This window comes from Colias eurytheme, chromosome 3 (assembly GCF_061535395.1).
Source record: "Colias eurytheme isolate Ceu_HAF_F1 chromosome 3, ilColEury1 Martin Lab GWU primary, whole genome shotgun sequence".
NCBI classification, from domain to species: domain Eukaryota; kingdom Metazoa; phylum Arthropoda; class Insecta; order Lepidoptera; family Pieridae; genus Colias; species Colias eurytheme.
The window spans coordinates 1,993,296-2,018,567 of record NC_142982.1 but is presented as its reverse complement, the minus strand read 5'-3'; the positions used below and the strand labels follow the sequence as shown (position 1 = coordinate 2,018,567).

Below are 25,272 nucleotides of genomic sequence, written 5' to 3'. Positions count from 1 at the left end.
CCACACTCACTTGCATTTGTGTCCGTCGATGTGTATCTAGATGTAAATGTTTACGAACAGTTGGTGTTACAAGATTTTATTTTTCGTTAAATTGTTCAGTTTAATTACAAATCCGACATTTGCTTTGGGTGTTGCCACTACTCAACCGAACGCTTGTGATTGGTTTACCGAATAACGCTTTGAATTTGGGAGTTTTTTTTAACAATGTGGGAGATCATTGACTAAATTCGTTGCGTTTACAATGTCGGGTTGGGTGTGATACTGTGCCACATTTCTGTGAACTCTTCGCCATTCATTCATCTATTCTTCATGTACATGCATGAGTGTGGTTCTTTTTTATCCCATTTTTCAAGTATTTTGTTTATTCCATCGTCATCACTGTAGTCGTAGTTAGAATAATTATCGTCATTGTGTTTTTATTTGCATGCAACATTTGTGCTCATTCAGATTTATGTGTTGTTAAGAAAATATTTACACGTTGAAAATTGAGCTTTTTATTCGAAATTATCTATTTTTCATTCAGTTTATAGCGACGTAATATTAGTTGATTGAAGTACAAAATTCACGTTACATTGTTATTGATCATATTATTAAAATACTTTTTATTTTAGGCATTATAATTTCGCTTATCGCAGAATATCTATTTTTATTTACTATTTATAATAACAAACTATGTATAAACAATTCTATCGGGTCAACGGACCGCAAACTAACATAATCCTTCTGGTTTTGGTGAACTGTAACCTCGCGTCACTGTTTCCTTTCCATGGATAGTGTTACACGTTATATCTGTGCACTGTGTCTGTTGCACGGGGTTGTTCTGTGATCGAGTTAGTGTAAGGCAGAGAGACGAGCGGTGTCAACGGTGGATTTACGTCAAACGAACATAGAATCAAAACTAGAGCGAGAGCGTTCTTTCGTGATCTTTTAGTATTGTATTTTTAATATTTTGTTTTTTGGGTTAAAATCTTTGGGGTAAAACCTGTTAATTACTTGTTATGAAATAAATAACGTATTTAGTGTAAACGAAAACTAGTATTCAGTGTTGTTCAGAATTAGGACATTGCATAGAATTCCAACGCACTAAAAACAGTGAAAGAGTGCTCTACAGTTACAGTACAGTTTACAATAACGAATTTTAATAAAATGGGGGTAGAATGAGCATCGTGTGATGTAAATCGAGCCTAACGCAATGCGCGTCGCAGGTTCGCTGTGGCGTTACATTCGCGCGTCGATGTCGCTGAGCGGCTACATGCCCCCGCTCTGCGACCCGGTTGACGGCCACCTCCTATTGGACGGCGGCTATGTGAACAACCTCCCAGGTAAACCAATCACAGCGCCGCAAACACCCCCCCTTAACGTGTCGGGATTAGGCTGAGTGTAAATATTTCTTGCGCGATTAGAGTAGATGTAGTTCATCTAACTGGTTTATGGTATGTATCTTAACACACTGCACTTCCTCTCGATATCTTAACAGCGCTGTGCCATTCTAGTCAATATTTACACTCGGTCGGGCAGGTAAGTGGCAACGCTGGCGATTGTCTGGAGAATTTTTTAGTCTTGAACACCAGCTGTCGGTAGTGGCGGGTTTCACTACGCATCTATCAAACTGAATAAAAACTCTGGTCAAAGAGAAGTTCACACTACAGACCAAAAATACTGACGTTTATAATAGAATCTTTTAGTCTCCTTATGATGTATACTGTCAGCTACATCACCAACTTATGTTAACTTCTTAAATATTCGCTTACACTTGACAACACTTACATGTAAAAAATATTGACACTCGACATAATCATATACAACATACAAATTTCAATCCCCTTGTCATCTCCTTGTAAATAATTCAAAATAACACACAAAATCCGCCACTGCAAACCAAATTGTCCAGACAAAAGTATCGTTCAGTGTGAATGTCAGGTGTGCTATGGAGGTACTGCAGAGCGTCCATGAGCATAGCGGGCATTTTCCCGCCGATTTGCGATCCCACAGATGGTCATCTGTTGCTCGACGGGTGCTATGTTAACAACGTGCCAGGTAACTGTTTTAAAAGAAATCTCCCCTTTTGCTATAAATATATTCATGATTTCAATATTCGTGTACTCATTAGTAGATAAAGTTCTCAAATGAATATTATTTCCCAGATTTTTCCGTTTTCTGTCATAGGATTGTAACTTCCTTCATTTTATTCCAAAATTTTAAATCCATACTTAATATTATAAATGCAAAAGTAACTCTGTCTGTCTATCTGTTACTCAATCACGCCTGAACTACTGAACCAATTTGCATGAAATTTGGTATAGATATATTTTAATACCCGAGATAGGACATAGGATAGGTTTTATCCCGGAAATCCTACGGGAACGGGTTTTTCTCTGAAAACGCGGGCGAAGCCGCGGGCGGAAAGCTAGTTCTTCATAAAATGAAATTTTCCATAATTTCCTTCATTTGGTATAGTAGCCAAAAATACATTAATTCATTACCTTTAAAACATTCTAGAAAGCCCTAGAAGGTTCATCAACTATAGTTTACAACATAAAATGATCAAATGTTCCAGCTGACGTGATGAGGTCACTTGGAGCGAAACATATTCTTGCGATCGACGTGGGTTCACAAGACGACACTGACTTGACGAATTATGGCGATGACTTATCTGGCTGGTGGCTGCTTTGGAAAAGGTATGAGTAACTTGTAAATAAAATGGAATCAATTGTAAAGTGCAATCAGTCTCACTTTAAATGATTATAATAAATAAATAAAATAAAAAATTAATTTATTTGCATTCAAAACTTAAAACTATCGATTGATCTGATTATCTCGTAACAGATTTCATACATCGTACCATTTCAAAAGACTAAATAATTATATGTCTCATATTCTGCCTAAATCATATTCAGATGTGAAGTTTTAACAATATCACAGCCTCAAGTTGTATGTTTTTCAGATGGAATCCATTCACAAGTCCAGTGAAAGTGCCAAATCTTCCTGATATTCAGAGTAGATTGGCGTATGTGTCGTGTAACCGCCAGTTAGAGGTAGGCATTTTTTTACTTATTACAGATTTCTCACTTATTGAATTTAAAATTCTTGTTACAGATATTTTCTTGTTTGATCATTTAATATAAAATATTTAGAAATCATTGACATACACCGGAAAGTGGAAGAAAACAGAAGTCACAAATCGTTTGTAAAAAATAAAAATATGAAAGAATAATATTGGGCCTAAGTATGAACCCTGTGGTACTCCTGATGACACAATGACGTTACCTTATGCATTTTTATCGATTTAAAGCTTCGAACAGTTGTCAATTAACCCAATCGCACCAGAGGCATTGAAATGCCAGGAAAACTAAGTTTATGAATGAAATATTAAAAGTGAACAAGATCGAATGCTCTTCATAATTCAAATGTTAAATTTGTAATCCTCATGTTTAACCCATTGACCACCGAGCGGCCCGATCGGGCCGAGACACAATAGATTTTCTATTGTGTCTGTGATCCGAGGACTGACGGATTAAGTTTTATCATACATCTCTACAATTCAGGCTCGGTCCGTAATCTAATTTCCTATTTTCAATTTACAGGAAGTGAAAAAGTCCGACTATTGCGAGTACATCCGGCCGCCCATAGACGCGTACAAGACCCTCCAGTTCGGTTCGTTCGACGAGATCCGCGACTTGGGCTACCGGCACGGGACCGCGTACTTCGAGGGGCAGCGCCGCGGGGGGGGAGGAGGGGTCAGCGGGGCCGCTGCGGCCGGCAAGCGGCACGATGCACAGCCCTCGCTCACTGAGTGAGTGCATACATACATACATACATACTGTCTGACTGGCCGGTTGGCTTGGTTGGTAGTGGTCCTGCCTTTCAAGCCAGAGGTCGTGGGTTCGATTCCCACCCGGGGCAAATATTTGTGTGATGAACATAGATGTTTGCTCTGTGTCTGGGTGTTAATTATCTGTATAAGTATTTATTTAAAATTATATATTATGTATGTTTATCAGCCATCCGGTTTCCATAACACAAGCGAAAGCTTAGTATGGGATCAGATCGTGCCGTGTGTGAAAATTGTCCTGAAATATATTTAAAAAATACTTACATACATACATACTCATATACACACTCGTGTTCAACATTTAAGCTGACTTGACAACCCACGAATATGGCACTATGACGAATACAGTAACATTACACCTATAACAAAACAGCAATGCTTCGGGCAATGACATTAATATTACACAATATCGTAGCCATCAATATTTGACCTCGCATTTTTTTTACAATGTAAGTAAGAACTTTACAATATTTTTTAGCCCATACAACCTTTTTTTATTACAGACCTTTTTTTAAAATTGACATTCTTGACTTTGACTTTGAAATTGACCTTTTTGAAGTGAAAACTTCTTTAGCGGCGTTGAGCACTTTTTCTGTAATGGGTATAAAATCTTAAACTCGCGTCAGGACACGTGACCTGATTGAAAAAGCGTAAGACGGATGGATATCAAACATGCTCAACGTTAATAATCAAGTTTTCACTTCTGCCGGCACTCCCGGAGTGCAACCAGTCTTTTTTTTTATTCCAGTTACACATTCACGGATCTCGCACAAATGGTGTGCTCAGTTCGTACAGCGCGAGACATAGACAACGAGTCATCATCATCATCGGACTATGATGATGATCAGCGGCACTTTGAAGGTTACGCGTCTGAACCCAGCGGGGGGATAATGGAGGTTAGTACAGTTTAGTTTTTGATGTACAGGTTCAGAAAAAATATACCGGCCGAATTGATGACCTCCTTTTTTTAAGTCGGTTAAAAGTTACGTGACATAATGTGTGGATGGCCCCTAAGAGGTGGTGTTGCACTTTGGGTATAGATTTTTTGGGTTGAGGATGGGATGCACCTTGAATGGGGGGGGGGGATTGGTTTGCACTTTAAAGATTTTTTTGAACTGTGATGCATTTTTATGGTGTGCAAATAAACCATGAGGGGTTAAGGATTTACTTTTTGGAACAGAACAGAAAGAAAATACGTTTATTTTACGAACACTTTTGCAAGAATTTTTGAGTTAATTGGTGCAAATATTAATCATAATTGGCAAATAGTAATAGAATTTTAAATTTAGACTTTTTTAGTGTAGACTGTAGGAGTAGTATGTAGCTGTGTAGGTGTGTTTTGTGATTGTAGAATAGTTTTTATTAAAAAGAAATTAAAAATTGTGTATTATAGCTGAATGAGTTTGGTTAGGACCATGTTAGCAATGGATTGGGTTTTGATAAAAACATTTAGAACTTCATGTTTAGTAAAAATTATTTTTCCACTTGAATATTTATTTTTAAAATAAATAGTTCTTGGTTAAAGACAATAAACACTTTCTCCTAACTCATCTCGCTAAAGAGAAGTTATGATGACCATTTTAAATGTAAAAAGGTCAAAAATTTCACCATTAACATTACTACCAACAAAAAATAAACAACTATAATTTTTTCTCATATTAATCTTATATCTAACAATGGTAAATATATTACGTAGATGGCATCGAGTTTAGAGGAGGCGGCGTGGATCAGCGACACGGAACTGGTGCGCAAATATAGATGAAGCACGCCTAGTAGTGTAGTGTAGATTTTTTTTTAATTTTTTGTCATTTTTTGTAATTTTTTTCGTTGTTACGTTAATATGGGTATGGTCTGGTCGGGGTGGGTGTGGTTTGCAGGGGCGTGCACAGAGTTTTTGGACAGGGTAGGCAGAAATATTGCAATGATAATCCATAAAAAAAAAAAAAATATTACTACTACTACATACTAATATTATAAATGCGAAAGTAACTCTGTCTGTCTGTCTGTTACTCAATCACGCCTTAACTACTGAACCAATTTGCATGAAATTTGGTATAGAGATATTTTGATACCCGAGAAAGGACATAGGATAGGTTTTATCCCGGAAATCCTACGGGAACGGGTTTTTCTTTGAAAACGCGGGCGAAGCCGCGGGCGGAAAGCTAGTAAGTCATAAAAACTAATATTTCATATTGCAGTACTGATATTTGATTGGAGATACATAGTATTTCCGCAAAATAATGGAAAACATATCATGAACATAGGTCATAGGTATTATCTATAAAATAATTGTCAAAGTAGGTATGACTAACTAGTATTCTATGTTATGTAATTAATGATTAACTTTACCTTTGTGTATTACAAATTCCGGTATAGATCCATTTATAGATCGGCCTTTTTCCTATCACTCTCTGTTTGATAAAAGTTTATTCATAAAACAAAAATAAGAATTTTTCGTTAAATTAGGTATGCCTTATTATGTAATCATGCGCTGTATAGCGAGTCGGCTCGACTGCTGGTTTGTAAACCATTGCTGCAAACTGTCTGCTTCATTGATAGTACTGTAGCAGTGGAGTGCATTCCTAGTGGTCATAATGATTTTTATTAAATTTTATTATTCTTACTAACATAATTTTTAAGTTATCAATTGTTACTAACAAAATGAGTCCAGCCCCCCTAGACAAGTGGCTTTCTATTAGCGTAAAGTTCAATAGAATAGATTATGAATGTATGAGATTGACGTAATCAATCGTCGTCGTCGTCGTAATCAAACGTCAATCTCATACATTCATAATCTATTCTATTGAACTTTACGCTAATAGAAAGCCACTTGTCTAGGGGGGCTGATGCTTGAATTAATAAATAAATTATTAAATTATTATTAATTATCTTACAAAATACACTGATGATATACATAATCTATTTAGTTACTCTCAAAACACTTCACTTGCAAATTGTCGTAGTAAACATTATTAATTTTCTCAAAAAACAAATTTAACCTCAAAGTAAACGTTTGTTATTTCCAAAACAAAACAAACGAATAATGATACTATTTGCAGATGGTCTTTACCGCTACAAAATTGTATACATTATCACACTTCTTAAATTGGTCGCATATTCAACTTCAGTTTCGACTTTCGATGTAGTTCCGAATTCGGTTCGTACCTAATTCGTATATCTTCGTAAAAAGACACTGCCTACCTTGTGTGTTTGTGTGCGTGGTTTTATTACATCAGTGTGCCGTGTTTATAGGCACGCACACATATAAAATATGCGTAGACACGCAGAGCACACATATAAAAACTTAGACACGGATAGTTTGTGTCTTTGCCGTCCCGTGACGTACTGGGTCCTGTGGCGGCGCTAGTGCAGCGCATGAATAGTGACTTGAGCCGAGCCGGTGTTATAGAAATTAGATAATAATGCTACCAAAATACCGATAGATGGATCTAAAATATATTTGAAATATATTTTTATTTCATAACTACATTGTGCAATTAATAAAATAAGAATAAAATTTAATGACGCTGTGAATTTCATTTATGCATATTAAATATTGATCAGAGTTTGGTAAATGGTAGGGTAGGCAGTGTCTTTATGTCTTTATGGAATGCACGCCACTGGTGGTTTGCGGAAATAACAGTTTTTTGAGTGGATAATTCCAAGAAAATGGAAAAAATAATGATTTTTTTTGCAGGAGAATTTGTAAGGTTTTTAATAAAAACTTTGTTATTTTCGCAAGCTAATATTCTAAAGGGGCTTTATATTTTATCATAATATTGCACTATTATATTATGTGTTTTAATTTAAGGTTATATTAAGCATTGTAAAAATGGTGCAATAATAACTTTCTATTGTCTACTTGCTTCTCATGGTATTTTATATATTTAAACACTTTATAATTCGTTATAAAAATCACGACAATCAATGAAACCATTTTATATGTGATATAAATTTATATTGACACTGCATTTAACATAGTGTAGTTCCTATTTATCGTTGCTTTTAACGCCCTTACACGAATATAAAGCATTTCAGCCAGTATTGTTGCAATTTAACATTACACCCCAATTTTTGTAAGTCAAATTATACTTTAACCTGCTCTTTTTCCATTTATATTGTTACTAGTTAGTGCTTCGTTTCTTTGGTCAAAAAATATAGAAATTAATAAAACAGAATAGTCACTGAGTAATATTTTAGCCATAGATTCAAAGCTTAGAAAGCTGTAAGCTTAAAAATGTCAGAAACAACTATTTTTACATGCTTTTATTTTACAAACAGCAATCACAATTAAGCGCGTCACACACGGTGAAGATACTATAATATTTTATGTTAAGATACTCTAATATAAAACGTTATAGTATATTAAGGTATCCGGTATCAGCGTTCTGACCATCATTTTTCTTTTTGTCATTGCGTACTAAGACCCCTGTAGAACCGCCATCCTGTAAAAAATGACCCGAAATTTTGTGGGTGTGACGCGCTGTGTGTGACGCGCTTTACAATGCTATAATATGCCATTTGACATGTCATTATAGCAATTTATTATTCTACCATTTTTTTCTGTGAAACTTACTATATTTCTCTGTTTCTAACTTAAACCCTTAACTTTTCCAGGAGGGCCTTCGCACCAGGCGCGTAGGTGGCTCCCTGTCCTTATCAGAGGACGAAATAGACTCCGAAGCAGAATTGTATGATCCATTGAACAAGCGTGGTGGGGCCAGATGAGACCCGACCTTGCACGATCTGTGCAAGGCCCTGTATACATACGTGCAGAGTGAGCGCGAGAGCAGCGAGTGAACGTGTAAAGTGAAAGTGTGGGGTAAAGTGTAAAGTGGGGTAAAGTGTAAAGTGAGACTTAAAGTCGTGAAGTGTAAATTGAAGGTGTGTAGGTAAATTGAGAACTTGCTGGGAAATTGTAGTGACAATATGTTGAAGTGTAAGTGTACATTAGTAAAATGTGAAGAAAACTAATGGTAAATGTAATGTGACCAAATGTTGGTAAAATGTAAATTATTCATATGTTTGAAAAGAAACGATTGTGCTAGTATGGAAAACTGAGAGAAAGTATTTGGGTAAAATCATACATTTCTTGAATATGACATTATAGACCGGGAGATACTGACACAAAATTTCGAGTCATTTGTAACAAGGATGGCGCTTCTACAGGGGTCTTAGTACGCAATGACAAAAAGAAAAATGATGGTGTGAACGCTGGTACCGGTGGCTTAGTCGCGTGGGCGTTTGTCGAACTCGTCGGAAAAATAGCGAAAGTCAAACGATTTGTAACACAAAAATTTTAGAATTTACCGATAGCCCATAAAAAAGTAGTAGGCGGTAGTGTCATGCCATACTTTTCCGGTGTGACTTACAGCCCGCCATACCGACGCGAATGTGTTGATTTAAATAAAACAATCATTCAACCATTTGTACCAGGCTAACTTTTGCACAGGTAACTATCGTCGTGCAGCCATTTACGAAAATCGCCATGCCATACTTTTCGGACGATTCCAAATGGTCGCCATACCGCCGAAAATCTGCAAAAAATTTTTATTTCGCCAAACTTTTTGTACCAGTATTGCATTTGGATTTTTGGAGAGTATTTGATAAAATGTGACCATTATTATATTTGCCATACTTCTAGTAGGGGGAAAAAGTGCTGTTATACTTGAAAACTTAATTTATTATTAATTTATATAAGTGAAGATTTCCAACACTTAGATCTTTGAAATTTTGTATTTATATTTGTTGATCCTCAAACTTACAGGAAAAATAAGTGCCATACTGTTACAAATCGTTTGACTTTCGCTATTTTCCGACGAGTTCGACTAACGCCCACGCGACTAAGCCGCCGGTACCAGCGTTCACGCCATCGTTTTTCTTTTTGTCATTGCGTACTAAGACCCCTGTAGAACCGCCATCCTGTTACAAATGACTCGAAATTTTGTGTCAGTATCTCCCGGTCTATTAGATTAATCTTTCCAAACAAAAACTTATGTGTTATGTACCTATGCCAAATGTTATTATTATTAAATATTTTCTAATAGTCTTATTGAAAAATATTGATGTCACGAAATGATTATTGGCTTTTTTAGAATAATATTAAATATATGAATAAAAAATATATGAATAAATAATAAGGCTACCTAAATGATTTTGGGGCTATTATTCATAATGTAAATATATGGTGCAAAAAATTATATTTTAAATATCAATTTTTAATTTTCATTTTCCAAAGTATACTGTGATGTTTGTAATTCGAAGTATTACGCTGTATATTTGCTTTATAGAACATAAAAAAATGAAAATATACAGGAATAATGTAGCTTCCTGTTGGTAAATACAAAATTGGTTAAGAAGTTTTGGAGTTTCATTTGTACAGACATACAAAAAAATGTTTTTCTTATAGTAGAAGATAATGTTGTAGATTAAAATTTTCAGCTTGTCTGCCTTAAACTTGCTCAATGTATCCTAAGATCTAACTAATTTGTTAAATAAATATTCCTTCTGTAGTTGTGATGTTATAGATCAAGAGCCCACGACGGCCAGACTTTCCTTTCTTTCGGAAAGTTGAAAGTTTCTCTGTATATGTCTCCTATACAGATAAGAACGACCAGCGACTATCAAGTTTGGGTTGTGGTTACTTTGGCAGGAAACAGGTAGTGAAGGTGTATAAAATAGTACCTAACTTTCATTATAGTTTAAAAGCTAAATTTTATATATGTTACTTGGGGACCTATAAAAAGACATTACCTTAAGAGCCAGACAGTTTTCATGGTTCTTACATCTAGCCAGACACATTTAAAAAATAACTAACATATCATCAAATTCACATAACTACCTAAAAGCGTAACAAATATGAAATAACCCACTAATAACATTAGTTAACTATAATTATTAAAAAAATAAAAGTATAATATATAAGTAATAAAGTTATTACTTATCTTTTACTTAGACTTATGTTGATGGAATTTCACGTATCCCGATGACTTTTTTATTGTGTCATCGAGATACGTGAAATTTCATCAACATAAACCCCCGTAAAAGATAAGTAATAACTTTATTACTTATAATATTATACTTTTATTTTTTTAATAATTATAGTTAACTAATGTTTTAGTGGGTTATTTCATATTTGTTACGCTTTTAGGTAGTTATGTGAATTTGATGATATGTTAGTTATTTTTTAAATGTGTCTGGCTAGATGTAAGAACCATGAAAACTGTCTGGCTCTTAAGGTAATGTCTTTTTATAGGTCCCCAAGTAACATATATAAAATTTAGCTTTTAAACTATAATGAAAGTTAGGTACTATTTTATACACCTTCACTACCTGTTTCCTGCCAAAGTAACCACAACCCAAACTTGATAGTCGCTGGTCGTTCTTATCTGTATAGGAGACATATACAGAGAAACTTTCAACTTTCCGAAAGAAAGGAAAGTCTGGCCGTCGCGGGCTCTTATATTATTACTTGTAGTGATTAAAAAGTTTTTGTTTTATACTATTTCAAAGGAAACCATTTTCTAAATATTTGGGATAATTGAAAAAAGTGCCATAAAAAATTAGCTCGTATGTAGAAAAATAAATAATAATTTAGACAATGTTGTTTTATCAAATTGTTTCTTTTGAATTAGGTTAAATTTATTGTATTTGAATGAAGCAAGTAAATATAAAACAATTATAATGTAAACTATATTTTGATATGTACTGTAATAATACATCAATATGTAAATTTGATTATTTCATCAATAACTATCTCATTATAAACATTTACTTGGATGTTGTATAACAAACAAGTAAATAATAAAAATATATTATGTGAATTGATTTAAATAATTGAGAATTGAATGTTTTAATTTAGAACTAATCTATGTGTAGAGTACTTAATTAATACATAATATATTTTTTTCATTAGAAATGAAACAGTTGCAAGAAGACTTGATCATAATGTGACAGATGAAAAAATCACGATTTAAACCTGTTAAAAATTACAAAATTCCTCTTACAAGACTGTAATCTCTCTGTCTCTTCGACAGATTACAGTCTTTCCTAGTACATACTACTAGTCTTTCGACTCTTCGTCTGACTGGAAAGACGGTATACAGTAGTATAGTATTATTAATTACCGATTTGATTCTATAGATCTGGACGATATATTTTATTGTACGCACAAACAAATAATCTTGTATAAATATAAAACAGAAAATAGTTTTTGAATTGTCTACTTACCATATTGTATAATAATTGCATTGATGATTTTTTTTCCGTATATACGATAAAAGTACCTATATTATTATGTTAATTTATTGAAGTATATTCATTTATTTAAGTGAAACTTCTTTATCGGGGTTGGAAAAAGATTTAGTATAACATTTTTTCGTTACGCGTGACATTTTTCCGTTACGCGCCATCTTTTTCTTATCCCTACTACGCGTGATTCGACGTATTTCTGTAAAGTTGCATATATAGTAAATTATTTTTTGAAAAATAATGTCATAAAGAAGTTTCACTTCTTACGTGTGTAGTGTGTACACTAGTACACGCACACATTTTTTATTTTAATTGTATGTTTATTATTCTTGGATAATATGATATTAAATTATCAGATTGTAATAATCTCTCAATGTATTAATAGAACATAAATCAACAATATGAAGTATTTTAATGTACTACATTTATCCACAGATTGATATGTACCTTAGTGAAATATCTGCCTGTTAGTATTTTAAAATAATTTGGAAATGTCGCGGGCGTATGCTAGCCTACATAATAATACATTTTTATTTAACAAATAGTAAATATGTAACTTCTGGTGTAAGGTTTGTTTACATTAAATAAAATTGTAAAAAATGTAAACAGGCCTTAACCTATATTATCTAGATCTATTCAATGTGTAAACCCGACTCCTGTATTAGTATAATTACGACTGATTAGTAGCTTTAAGTTGGCCACCGTAGGCACAAATGTCGCATTAAATTACCAAATAACTCAGTGTGATTTACGTAGTTTATTGAAATAAATGCTTCCAAAAATTTTATTGTCGTTTCATTTCAATCCCTATAAGATTTCCAATTAATTGCATATATTAAGCGTTCCTTGACTTCATGTATCCGTCGTAAATAGCTATGTACGTTTACCACCTCAGCGTTGTCTCCGAAATCGTTTTTAATAGTTTCCACTTTTTCTATGCACATAGTTCGATAATTGTGCCCAGTTTCCAAACCGTAGCTAGAAGTTTCCGTAGTGCCGTCCCACTCTTCGTGGGTTCGTATGCGTATTTGTTTCACTCGCTTCTCCCAATGCCATTTCATATGGTTCCTAACATCAGGACAGTCGCACAAATTGATCAAAACTTGCATAGCGCTAATTTGAAGCAAGGGCTTATTCGACCTGTAGCATAAATTCACGAGCACTCTAGTTAATTCCTCGCAAACTTCTTTTGCGCGCCATTTCGACCGCGTTGTGATTGTCGTGTAACACATCAAAGCTACTGCACTGATTCTCACTTCTGCTGAATTATGTGTCAGATAAGGACGTAAAACAAAAGTCAGGTCGTACGTATCGGCCAACGATTTACCAACTTCATGTTTGCAGAGCTGCGTCATACAGTCCATAGCTCCTGATATTATTTTTGGGTCGTCATCTTCGAATAATTTCATCATAATTTGAAAAGCATTAGCTTTCAATGGCCGCTCGGGATCCCAATCCGCGAGATTAGTAATTGTCTTGAGATGTATCGCTACAATTCCCCTGTGGTCATTGACAACCATTCGCAGTAAATCTTCAATAATAGTTTTATTTTCTAGAATCTTGGCTAGAGAGCATCTGTGTTCAGTCAATGATTTTAAGGCATTCGCCGCGACAAATCTTATTTCTTTTCGATCTCTAAGAATAAGCCACATGAGATTTTTAGTAATTCTCGGTCGAGTCATGATCCTATCTCTCCCTTGGCGGTAAGTCGCCAACGTGGTTAGAATCAAACACACCTTTTCTCGAATAACTGGATCTTCATTACGCATCAGGTCTATCAACCGATACACTAAGTGAATATTTATTAAATAGATTGCATTTTCTGATATTTGCACCTAAAATTATGATTTTAGTATTAGTTTTCTTGCAATGAAAGAGAGAAGCTTAAATAATTAGTAATTGTTATTCTAAGTTATTACAGAGTTACTGATTTTATTTAAAAAAATAGTGATAATTGAATCATTCATCGTCGATAGGTTTTTAATGTAACCTCAGTTAAATACCTAGCTCTACTCTTTTTTATAAAAACTAAGAACAGAGCTTAAAGTACTACTAAACATTTCATACTTGATCGAGCACACTATGCAGCGCTTGCAATTGCACCAAATGGTCTGGAGAGTGCAGTTCTCTGTTGACAATTCTTAGCCCGTTGCGGCCGAAGCCGAGACGAGCGCGAGTCACGTCGACATGCGGCGCGAATAGCGAGGGCTGCATGGAAACTAGCCTTTGAGCTGGCGGCCGTTCTACAGTATTAGGAAATTATAGTTTTGTATATTGTGTAAGAGTTTATGTACAAATTAAGTTTTAAATAAATTATGAACAAGACTGTGTCTTTTATTCCCCTTTGCCGCAAGTACTAATTTTTATGTCTGGGAATCAAACTCAGGATTGTCACACACTAGTCAGGAATTTACTACAATTTAATCCAATAGGTGCGTTATGAATAGCACTTTAAACAGTATCTCACTACAATTCGTCTTGCTTTTTTGACAATAAAAATGCACTAAAATTTTTAATTAAATGGAGCTTCCACATTCTGACGGTCATAAATACAGGAATTTATTGCAGGGGTGCATTTCACACCTTTAATTGAGCTTCTAATAAGATTTTAATTTAGATTAGTAGGTGATCAGTTTGACGACAATTTTAAGTGCGTAACAAATTGACGTGGGTTCGAATCCCGCCGCACTATATTTGTTTTTGCTTTCTTACAGTTTGTATGCGAAGAAATTGCATTTAACGATTTAAAGATTTAAAATGATATTCAATTAATAATTAACCTGTATGGGGGTCAAATTCTTTTTTCCCCATAGCTTGATCCACTGCTTTGTTCAATACCCTTGGGTTCATCGCACATACCAATTGTAAATACGAATTTTTATACGGACAAAACATGATTTATTTAAGATTATTTTTGTAAAATGATAAAAATTATTGTAAATGTTTGTAAACAGTTTTCTGAGTGTATTTTTGTTTGACATTTGTTGTTTTTGACCCTGCTGACATGTGAATTTTCCTTCAATACTTGTTCAATACTTTTACCAAAGAGATTTTTTAATTTTATTACATAATGTGTGACCCCCTGTGTGCGAGCCGGTGAGCTCGTATTCGTGTCGTATTCCATAGGTACATAAAATTGTATTTTTAGAAAAATATTTTCCGTTTCTTATATTAAGTACGTTTATCAACCCTTTCTCTAATATTGCAATATCAAATTTTTTCAAATCGGTCCAGTCAGTTTTAGAGCTACAAACGCACATAATCACATAAAAAGATTATAAATTCCGATAGATAGCGCTGTAAGGCTGAAATCGCTCAATTGCATTCGAGGCACTTACGAGGCAAATCTCAGCGCTCTCCATGGAAGATAGTATACAATTTGTAGTGTATGTTTAGGTTCTTTATTACATTACTTTATTCAGGACGGCGTAAAATCTATACCTATTCTTTATTGATATGTCTCATAATGCAAGCAAAGCTTCAGAATAATCCATACTAATATTATAATTAATGCGAAAGTAACTCTGTCTGTCTGTCTGTCTGTTACTCAATCACGCCTTAACTACTGAACCAATTTGCATGAAATTTGGTATAGAGATATTTTGATACCCGAGAAAGGACATAGGATAGGTTTTATCCCGGAAATCCTACGGGAACGGGATTTTCTTTGAAAACGCGGGTAAAGCCGCGGGCGGAAAGCTAGTTTGGTATAAAAACAACATACCTATTATTGCATTCTAAGATTGCATTAATAAAATCTTTATTTAACAATTGGGGTATGAATAAAAAACTGCAAATATGTTTGAATTCCGTCTTTATTTATCATATTACATTCATATAATAACAGTTAAGTCTAAGATGCCGTTTATCTCCGAGGGTATGGTGGTCGGAAGCCTTTCCTGCGACATTTAGTATCAATGATGAGCTGGGCTTGCCTCTTCAGGTAACACCTTGAAGGAATGTCTTCTTCTTCATCAGATACTGAAATTTATGAGGAATTGTTGTTTTATATTTAATCAAAAATAAATAAATAAAAATATATATTTAGAAAAGAGACTTCCCTTTCCTCCCAAACCTTGACGGGTCTTTACATTTTTAATTTTTTTAACTTAAAAAAAATGTATATATAATGTATGTATGTGAGTCTATGTGTGTATTTTTGTCATGTCATACACATGTCATATAGCCACGTTTTACGCGTAGTATTGTTACGTTATATGGGTTTAGGTCACGTCATGCGTAGTATTGTCACGTTATATGGGTTTATGTCGCGTCTTGCAGAGTATTGTCATGTTAAATGGGTTTATGTCACGTCATGCGTAGTATTGTCACGTTAAATGGGTTTATGTCACGTCATATTCTCATGTCATATGGGTTTATGTCAAGTCATGCTTATTACTGTCACGTCGCATATGCATAGTTGTCATATATTTATGGTCATATTATGTTTATTACTGTAACGCATATTATGTTTTTAAATGTATGTTCATGTATATCTCACCGGGCGGTTTGCCGGGCTCTCTCTGTGCGAGGTCTCGGTATGCGAGCGCGATCCGCTCCGAGTCGCGCTGTGTGCTGTGGCTCGGCGCTGACGCCGCTACTGATGGGGCTACACTTGTGGGCTGACGTCACAGATTATGAATGAATGAATGAATATTGTACACACTAAATTACAGACATTACATAAAATGAAATACACATAAATTGCACAATAGGCGACTTTGGCTACAGATCCATCTCATCATTTCTTCTCAAATATAGTAAAGAAGTTTAGTGCTAGTTTAATTAATTAGAATATGTATTATTAGTAGAATATTCGAACCTAAATCGACCTTCACCGTGGTGATAATAGAATGAGACCAATTTTATGATAAATTTAGTCTAAAAAAATGTATTAAAAATGGGTTTACTGGAAAAATCATGGACAGCCGACAGGATATTTTTGATTATTAAAAAAATATTTTTAGACTAAATCTATACTAATATTATAAAGCTGAAGAGTTTGTTTGTTTGTTTGAACTGATGAATGAATGAATAACTTCTAATCCTCCATCCTTAAAATAAGCATGATAATTATTAAAAACTCACATTAGAAGGCATAGCAACGCCATCTCTCGGCCGTTCAACAAGCGTGTTATGTTTATCCCTTGCCCTTTCAAGCCGAACGGCTACTACACGTATAGTTTCTTGTACATCACGTGCTTCTGCCGTCCATTCAGGTGTTGGCGGCTCAGGAACTACTGGCTAGTGGATAAAATAAAAAAATGGTTGTTTGTAAAGTAGGTTTACGATCGAGATGTTTACGTGATAACGTCTTATTGGTGGCAGCGCTCGAGATGAGACGGGAGATCGGTCCGTCTCTCTCTCGTTATACCTGCGATCGCGCTCGTGAGGTTTTGGTGTGACACAAGTTTCTGAACATGTCACCCGACTAAAACGATTTTAAAAACGTTATCACGTTAAAATAGGATATTAGATTACGGACCGAGCCTGAATTGTAGAGCTGTATGATAAAACAAGAAGATTAAAAATTTATATATATATATATCTTATTATTTTATTTTTATATCACGTTAAAATAAAAATAAAATAATATTTATTAGCAAAATTTTACATATTCAGTTCACAATTTTGCTCTGCCTTCTGAACTAGGTTATTACCTGTGTCTCAGAAAACAGTGCCTTCCCTTATGAGTTCATACATATAGAATATCAGTTTTTACTAACACAAGTTCATATGCTAAGACAAGATAAAGACAGAAAATCCGTCAATGAAGTCAAAGTCAAACTTATAGTCAGAGCCAAAGTTAAGGTCAAGGTAAAAGTCTAAATCAATGTGTAAGCCAAAGTCAAAGTCAAACTTTGAGTTAAAGTTAGAAGAAAACAGGGGCCTTAGACAAAGTAACAATTAAAAAACGATAACGAAGTTAGAAAAGGCAAAAATGTATGGGATTGACATACGCCGCGTTAGATCACGTGGTCTGTCTAATGTAATCATTCAATCCCATACATTTTTCCTTTTCTAACTTCGTTATCGTTTTTTAATTGTTACCACAATTGTTACTTTGTCTAAGGCCCCAGATTAGAAAATTGAATAAGAGTGTTGTGTTTCTCCCAACTCATTCAAACCACGCGGCAATCATGCGCACTGTCATGCAAAAATCATTAATTTTTCATCACCAATACTTGATTTTTAGTTATATTAAATGGGTTTTTTAACTATCTTTTTCCTATTAAACCTACAAAATCATTCCTTCATATTATAATTGAAGACACATGAACATTTAACATAAACTCACCTCGAGCAACTTGCACAGATCGTATAACAATTTCTTGATATCCAAAAGGAAAGATTCGAGTTCCTCCAGTTCCTTCTTCAGAGTGTCGTAGGATTCCTCTTCTTCTTTTATTGCTGTTTTTAGATTCATTATTTCGTCTTGACCCCTGAAAATATGATGGAATTAATATAAATTTTGCACTCATTATTCAGGTGACGAAAACTGCCTTCAATCTTTTTTCAAAATGTCTCTGATTATATTTTCTTCAGATTAATTTGAATACACTCCGTTTTATAGATATGGTTGGAAATTAAAAGCTCCTCTTACCTACATTTTATACGACTTTTCCACAATTACCAATGACCTAAATTAACAAAACCAACAATTTAGCCAATAAATCTTTTGGTCCTGGATGCTCTGCTGCAAGTGTAAGTGTGGCCTACCCCTGTAGTCCACTCACTCGTCCTTGTCCTTGACGGACGCGAACTTGTAGCCCTCCAGCTCCGCCATGAGCGTGGTCTGCGCTCGCTCCAGCTGCAGCTTCTCGTCTTCGATGCTCTGCTGCAAGTGTAAGTGTGGCCTACCCCTGTAGTCCACTCACTCGTCCTTGTCCTTGACGGACGCGAACTTGTAGCCCTCCAGCTCCACCATGAGCGTGGTCTGCGCTCGCTCCAGCTGCAGCTTCTCGTCTTCGATGCTCTGCTGCAAGTGTAAGTGTGGCCTACCCCTGTAGTCCACTCACTCGTCCTTGTCCTTGACGGACGCGAACTTGTAGCCCTCCAGCTCCGCCATGAGCGTGGTCTGCGCTCGCTCCAGCTGCAGCTTCTCGTCTTCGATGCTCTGCTGCAAGTGTAAGTGTGGCCTACCCCTGTAGTCCACTCACTCGTCCTTGTCCTTGACGGACGCGAACTTGTAGCCCTCCAGCTCCGCCATGAGCGTGGTCTGCGCTCGCTCCAGCTGCAGCTTCTCGTCTTCGATGCTCTGCTGCAAGTGTAAGTGTGGCCTACCCCTGTAGTCCACTCACTCGTCCTTGTCCTTGACGGACGCGAACTTGTAGCCCTCCAGCTCCACCATGAGCGTGGTCTGCGCTCACTCCAGCTGCAGCTTCTCGTCTTCGATGCTCTGCTGCAAGTGTAAGTGTGGCCTACCCCTGTAGTCCACTCACTCGTCCTTGTCCTTGACGGACGCGAACTTGTAGCCCTCCAGCTCCGCCATGAGCGTGGTCTGCGCTCGCTCCAGCTGCAGCTTCTCGTCTTCGATGCTCTGCTGCAAGTGTAAGTGTGGCCTACCCCTGTAGTCCACTCACTCGTCCTTGTCCTTGACGGACGCGAACTTGTAGCCCTCCAGCTCCGCCATGAGCGTGGTCTGCGCTCGCTCCAGCTGCAGCTTCTCGTCTTCGATGCTCTGCTGCAAGTGTAAGTGTGGCCTACCCCTGTAGTCCACTCACTCGTCCTTGTCCTTGACGGACGCGAACTTGTAGCCCTCCAGCTCCGCCATGAGCGTGGTCTGCGCTCGCTCCAGCTGCAGCTTCTCGTCTTCGATGCTCTGCTGCAAGTAGTTGAGACGGGAACTGGTCTCCCGTTGGGCTCGGAACCGGTCGAATACTTGTTCTGGTTCTGTTACTCCTGCAAATAATATCTATATTTAGTAGTAAATGTTCTTTAAGGAAAATAAGGTTTTTAATGGCATGTTTAATGTTTTGAACAATTTTCAACAAATTTCTGCCAGTTTTAATTAGTATAGTTATATCTTGCATACATTTTCATTTTATACATATTAGTATTATCTTAGAAATTGATACTTTGGCCCTATACATACCGGTAAGCTTCATAAGTCGTTGGAATATTTCCTCCATCTCCTGATCTGGTGATATTTCTTCCACTGCAGGTTCACCGTCCATGGAGCCGGTTGAATCTTGGCGTACTGGACGCACTGTAATTTATTTATTTTAATCAGAGAGACTAGTCAGATGAAACACTAAATATTATGCTTGGAATAAACGTAAAAAAAGCTTTCAATGATGAAGCAACTACAATCGTGGTTTTCACTTTGTACAACACTATAGATTTTATTGATGGTAAAACTTCTTGTGAACAGAAATCAAACAAATAAGTTGCATCGAGTAATTTTCATAAACAGAAAAACGAGTAAAAAAAAGGCAGATTTTATTTTTCACTTTTTTGACGTGATAACGTCTTTAAAATCGTTTTAGTCGGGTGACATGTTCAGAAACTTGTGTCACACCAAAACCTCACGAGCGCGATCGCAGGTATAACGAGAGAGAGACGGACCGATTTCCCGTCTCATCTCGAGCGCTGCCACTGCATTATGTTATCACGTAAACATCTCGATAGTAAACCTACTTTACAAACAACCAATTTTATTCTTTCTAATTAATCTTTTCATTGCATTCTCGAAATTAATAACTAAAAAAAACTTTTTTTTTTACAATATCCTCACAAGCAGGTGGAAAGATCCGTTTCTCCAACTTCTCCATCTCCCGGCGCCGTTCCTCAAACCTCTGCGCAAAGTACGCTCTTTCAGCAGCTCTAGAATGTTCCGCATCATGCGCACGCGCAGCTTCTGCTGTTGCTGCTGCGGTCGCGCGTATACGCATGGATAACGCTTCGTCACGGACGTGCTGAATTTAGTGTTCTCTTTGTTTTTTTTTTGCCTAATAATTGTGCATTAGTGTATAATAATTACGTGTAATTAGTGAAACTTCTTAGACGCATTGAGAGTAAAATTTCAAGGAGTGTGTGTGTGAGCACACGTCAGAAGTGAAACTTCTCTGGCAAGATTCAAAGATACCAAAATCGTCGCCTTACTCCATGACGAGATCTTGAAATTTTACTCTCAACGCGCCTAAAGAACTTTCACTTCAAAATTTACAAGACATTATTATACACTAATGCACAATTAGGCATAGGCACTATCTATCATATTTTATATTAATACAATATGCTCGATAGAGAAGTACGCCCTTTCCGCCGCGGCCGGTCTAGTATGCTCCGCGTCGTACGTATACGCATGGATAATGCTTCGTCACGGACTTGCTGTATACAAATAGGGTCATTTTTTGTTTTAAGAAATGTAAAAACTATATCAGATATAATAAAAAAATACACAGCACATAATATTTAGATTATCTATCTATCTAGGCTATCTATTATATGCAAAGACATTTGGATGGATTCCTCAGAAACAGATTTTTGTTTTATTTATTTAAATAATGAATTATAGTGCTAATTTAATCGCTAGAATGCACCCACTAACTTGTAATTATTATTTACTAGCGGTCCGCCCCGGCTTCGCCCGTGGTACATATTTACGTTTTTTCTACGTAAAAACCATCCTCGTACTTCAAGGAATATAATAAAAAAAGAATTATCGAAATCGGTTCAGCCGTTCTCGAGTTATGCGCTTACCAACACATTTTGCGATTCATTTTTATATATAAAAAAGAAGATAAAAATATAATGTAACAATAAAAAGTATTCAAATATGTTTTTAATGTCTTTGAGCTATATCACAATATCGACTAACCTCGAGTTTCTTTATTTCCTCCTGTTGCTTTTTCAGTAGGTCTTCTATTTTAGCGAGAGAACTTTCAAACTTCACGGAGTCTTCTACGAGCGCCTGCCTATACACAATAATATGATCAAGTCACCATTATTACTAGCGTATTTTTTATCATTTAGTTTAATAGTTACATGTATAAAAAAATATAATAAAACTAAATGAGGAAGAAGAAATAAAGCTTTAATTACACTTATGTCGTTTTTTTTTCTAACCTTTAAATTATAGATCCTAGTATACAAGTAACCTAGATCCTGATAAATATTGGAAGAAATTTAAAATATGTTCTCAAAAATGTACTCGTACGTTAATAGATAGACAATTAGACAGTATAAGAAAAATAAGTTTAAAAAAATATTTTACTTGATAGACGCGTATTTCTTCTTGACCAACTCTGCTTCAGTCCATTGTATCAAAACTGTGTGGATCTCGTTTTCCAAATGGGAAATGTGCTGGAAATAAAAGTATTTTTGAACAAACTTATTCTATGGTAGGTTTCTGCAAAGAAAATATCTATTCTTTGCAGTAACGTATTTATTAGATTAAGAATGAATCATATTTGGCTAACTAAGTACCTAATGTATTTTTATAATAATATGTTGCCGTAATGCCGTAAGCATGGACGTATAAAAAAAGACGGACGGTATATCGCCTAAACATTGAGTGAAGCCTAGTAATGGCGGCGAAACATCCATGTGTGTGTGCCATGTTGCCATGGCAACAGCTGTCCTGTTGACAATGGCGGCTGTATTTTTTTCTATAAATTTTGCCGTAATAATTTTGGCATTAAAACATAAAAGAAATAACTTGCTTCCCTGTGGAATGTAATCCCTCGTGTTTTGTTATTTAAAATTGTACTGTTGCGACACCATTTAACCACGCAAGACGGCATTTTAAATATTTTTTGTGAAACAGTGACGCAGTTAATCAGTCGGTAGTTCACGACGTAATGGCGGCCGACTAGCTTACTATGGTGAGAGTGTGTGCGTCTTTATTGTCTTTACACGATCGCTAGCTTACTATGGTGGCTTCACGTTGTTTGTTCGTAATACGGCGTCCGTCTTTTTTTATACGTCCATGGCCGTAAGGTAACGCGTTGTCACGATACGACAGATGTGGGTTCGAAATTCGAATCGGGCGGGATTCGATTCTTCGCATCGTTTTTTTTCTATTCTTAAATAAAATGTTGCTATTTATAAAGTATTTTTATATTATCTAAATTATTGTTCAAATCTAAATTAGTAAACAAAAAAAAGTATTTAAAAAGAAATCATAAAACATCATCAAAAAAAAAAAATAGTATCAGAAGATTTTTGCGCATATATGGCACTTTTATTGGGGCTTTGACTTGATTTTTTAACTTTAGGCGATTTAATTCTCAATAAGGATTTTCAATTCTTTCAAATATTTATATATATTATATTGAATGCATTGTAATTTTAAGCATTTGTCTCATATAAGTTAGGATATTTAATTCACATTGCAATAGATGGCGTGGGGTGACCGAAAAACCAATCTTCATGTGGCGGATAAATCGTTGAACATACATAAAAACATACAAATAAACTCCTTCTTTTTTTGGAAGTCCATTAAAATTGTCAGTAAATTACCTTTTTAGATCTGGTTGACATCTTCGACTTAACGAGGTCACTTTTTGTGCTTTCAATCAGTAATTTCTCATATTCTTTCTCGAATTCTTTCAATTTCTTCTTCTTACTGCCTTTCTCGTATTTCAAGAGGTCCAACATCTTTCGTTGTTCTATAACTTTTAAATCTAGATTTAGAATGACCTGTTACAATATAAAAAATCATTTAAAAATTAAAAGTAGGTAAATATGTAGGTATAGGTACGTGAAATTTTTTTAACTTAACGCGCTTCTTGATGAAAAAATTAATAAAGGTACATAACAACCGGTAATAATACAAATTGAAAATGCTTTCAAAAGAGGTAAAAAAAGTCTTTTATTTAAAATCTTTATCTAAGTAACTATCTTTTCGATTAGGTACTTAGATAAAGATTTTTTTCGATAATCATAATTCAAACGAATAACGAGATTTGAAACATTTTAAATCGAAAAGTAAGTCTCAAACATAAAAATCCTTAATGATCTAAGTAAAAATCGGAATAGGTACCTATAGGCAAAAAAAAACTTTAATAGAACACAGTCTACTAATTCAACTTTCAAAATTGGTAAGACTTACCTGATCAGCAGTTTTATTCCCCACAGGACATACCTCATTGAGGTACTTCTTTATCTGTGCTTCCTCATCACTGATAACCTGCCTTGCTTGTGAGAGTTCTGTCAATCTTAGTTTGATCTCACTCTTTAGAGTGTCTATGAGATCGTTGTTCTGTTGCCTCTCGGCTTCGTTTTCCTCGTAATGTGATTTTCTTTGACCGTCTATTTGTATGTAGAATAACAATATATAAATAAATTATTATGTAATATGAACTTGACAAAAAGTTTAATATTTAAAATTTTCATAAGTTTTATCCACAGTTTTATCTTTGGGGGCGAGTTGTTAATTCTGATACATAATAATATAGTGTGGGTACTTATTCAAAAATTTATTTTATTTATTCATTAAGTAGTTAAGTAGTTATTTACGAAAAAATAAAAGCAATGGACGTTACTTATCAATTATCATAGCTTTATTAAGGCAAAAACATTGAAAGAGCAAAGCTTTAATTACCTAAGTCCTCTGTTCAGGACTTTTACGAGATTTGTCCCTACCTAGTTACAGTTAAATCTAAGATTACCAATTTTGATTCTACTACCTATCTACTAAGTAATTCCTTCTTTACCTGTTAAATAAAATGAACTAAGTCTAAGGCTGATTACCTACAACATAGAAACTAAAATAACGTGTAGAATCGACCAAACCTGATAGCTGTATTTTCTTTTTGATCTCAAATATTTTAGTATTAATTGTTGTTAGACGATCTTCCGTCTCTATTTCAAACGGATGTTTATGATAACACAGGGCCATTTTATTTTAATAATGCTTTCTTGGTATTTTCGAATAGTTCAACAACGAATTATCGATCAAATTGTCCTTAGGGTAGCAACTAGCAACAGTGCAAACAGCTATTATCATTATGACAATTCGGACAATAGATAAACTTTAAACTGACAAAATAATATTTGTAGTAACAATTACAAATAGATAGTAACGACGGTTTAGATAATAATAATTCCATTTTGAAATTCACCCCTTCGTATAGCAAAATAGGGGTACAGCGCCATCTCTGTGGTAGACGGTAAACTACCAAGTTTGAAAGCTCTCGCATTGGCTACGAAGTTCGGTGTTGAATTGCTTGATTTCTCCATTG

General features: G+C 35.2%; 3 protein-coding genes across 3 annotated transcripts in view; 1 reads left to right on the top strand and 2 right to left on the bottom strand.

The window, feature by feature from the left end:
• Positions 1-8,773, top strand: part of sws (patatin like phospholipase domain containing sws) — a 31,437-nt gene extending 22,664 nt beyond the window's left edge. The window contains exons 24-30 of the mRNA XM_090119366.1: positions 1,206-1,322; positions 1,921-2,037; positions 2,558-2,678; positions 2,945-3,035; positions 3,585-3,793; positions 4,581-4,728; positions 8,450-8,773. Coding sequence (XP_089975492.1) covers positions 1,206-1,322; positions 1,921-2,037; positions 2,558-2,678; positions 2,945-3,035; positions 3,585-3,793; positions 4,581-4,728; positions 8,450-8,560 — 914 coding nt within the window. The 3' untranslated portion in view covers positions 8,561-8,773. The remainder of the gene's footprint in view (positions 1-1,205; positions 1,323-1,920; positions 2,038-2,557; positions 2,679-2,944; positions 3,036-3,584; positions 3,794-4,580; positions 4,729-8,449) is intronic.
• Positions 8,774-12,591: 3,818 nt separating this feature from the next.
• On the bottom strand, positions 12,592-15,049 carry LOC149909367 (uncharacterized). Its single transcript, XM_090117332.1, has 3 exons — positions 14,863-15,049; positions 14,150-14,325; positions 12,592-13,917 (listed from the first exon to the last, which is right to left on the bottom strand). The coding sequence occupies exons 1-3, from the start codon at positions 14,975-14,977 to the stop codon at positions 12,883-12,885; spliced, it is 1,326 nt and encodes a 441-aa protein (XP_089973458.1). The 5' UTR covers positions 14,978-15,049; the 3' UTR covers positions 12,592-12,882.
• Positions 15,050-15,889: 840 nt separating this feature from the next.
• CCDC151 (Coiled-coil domain containing protein 151) lies at positions 15,890-25,098 on the bottom strand. The gene is made up of 12 exons (XM_090119364.1): positions 24,824-25,098; positions 24,141-24,340; positions 23,549-23,728; positions 22,302-22,390; positions 21,906-22,002; positions 20,820-21,000; positions 20,178-20,291; positions 19,807-19,984; positions 18,377-18,525; positions 17,171-17,319; positions 16,584-16,704; positions 15,890-16,063 (listed from the first exon to the last, which is right to left on the bottom strand). Exons 1-12 carry the CDS (start codon positions 24,927-24,929, stop codon positions 15,948-15,950), a joined length of 1,680 nt encoding a protein of 559 aa, XP_089975490.1. The 5' UTR covers positions 24,930-25,098; the 3' UTR covers positions 15,890-15,947.
• Between the last annotated feature and the right edge of the window lie 174 nt (positions 25,099-25,272).

Excerpts from the sequence above, each read along its gene's own strand:
- LOC149909367 (XM_090117332.1), bottom strand. The coding sequence starts at position 14,977 with ATGTTTTGTCCGTATAAAAATTCGTATTTACAATTGGTATGTGCGATG. Across the intron at positions 14,326-14,862 it reads AGAATTTGACCCCCATACAG|AACGGCCGCCAGCTCAAAGG; the intron begins GTTAATTATTAA and ends CTAATACTGTAG. Across the intron at positions 13,918-14,149 it reads TGCATAGTGTGCTCGATCAA|GTGCAAATATCAGAAAATGC; the intron begins GTATGAAATGTT and ends TCATAATTTTAG.
- CCDC151 (XM_090119364.1), bottom strand. The coding sequence starts at position 24,929 with ATGGCCCTGTGTTATCATAAACATCCGTTTGAAATAGAGACGGAAGAT. Across the intron at positions 22,391-23,548 it reads TGTCAACCAGATCTAAAAAG|CACATTTCCCATTTGGAAAA; the intron begins GTAATTTACTGA and ends TTTTATTTCCAG. Across the intron at positions 20,292-20,819 it reads ACGGATCTTTCCACCTGCTT|TGCGTCCAGTACGCCAAGAT; the intron begins GTGAGGATATTG and ends AATAAATTACAG.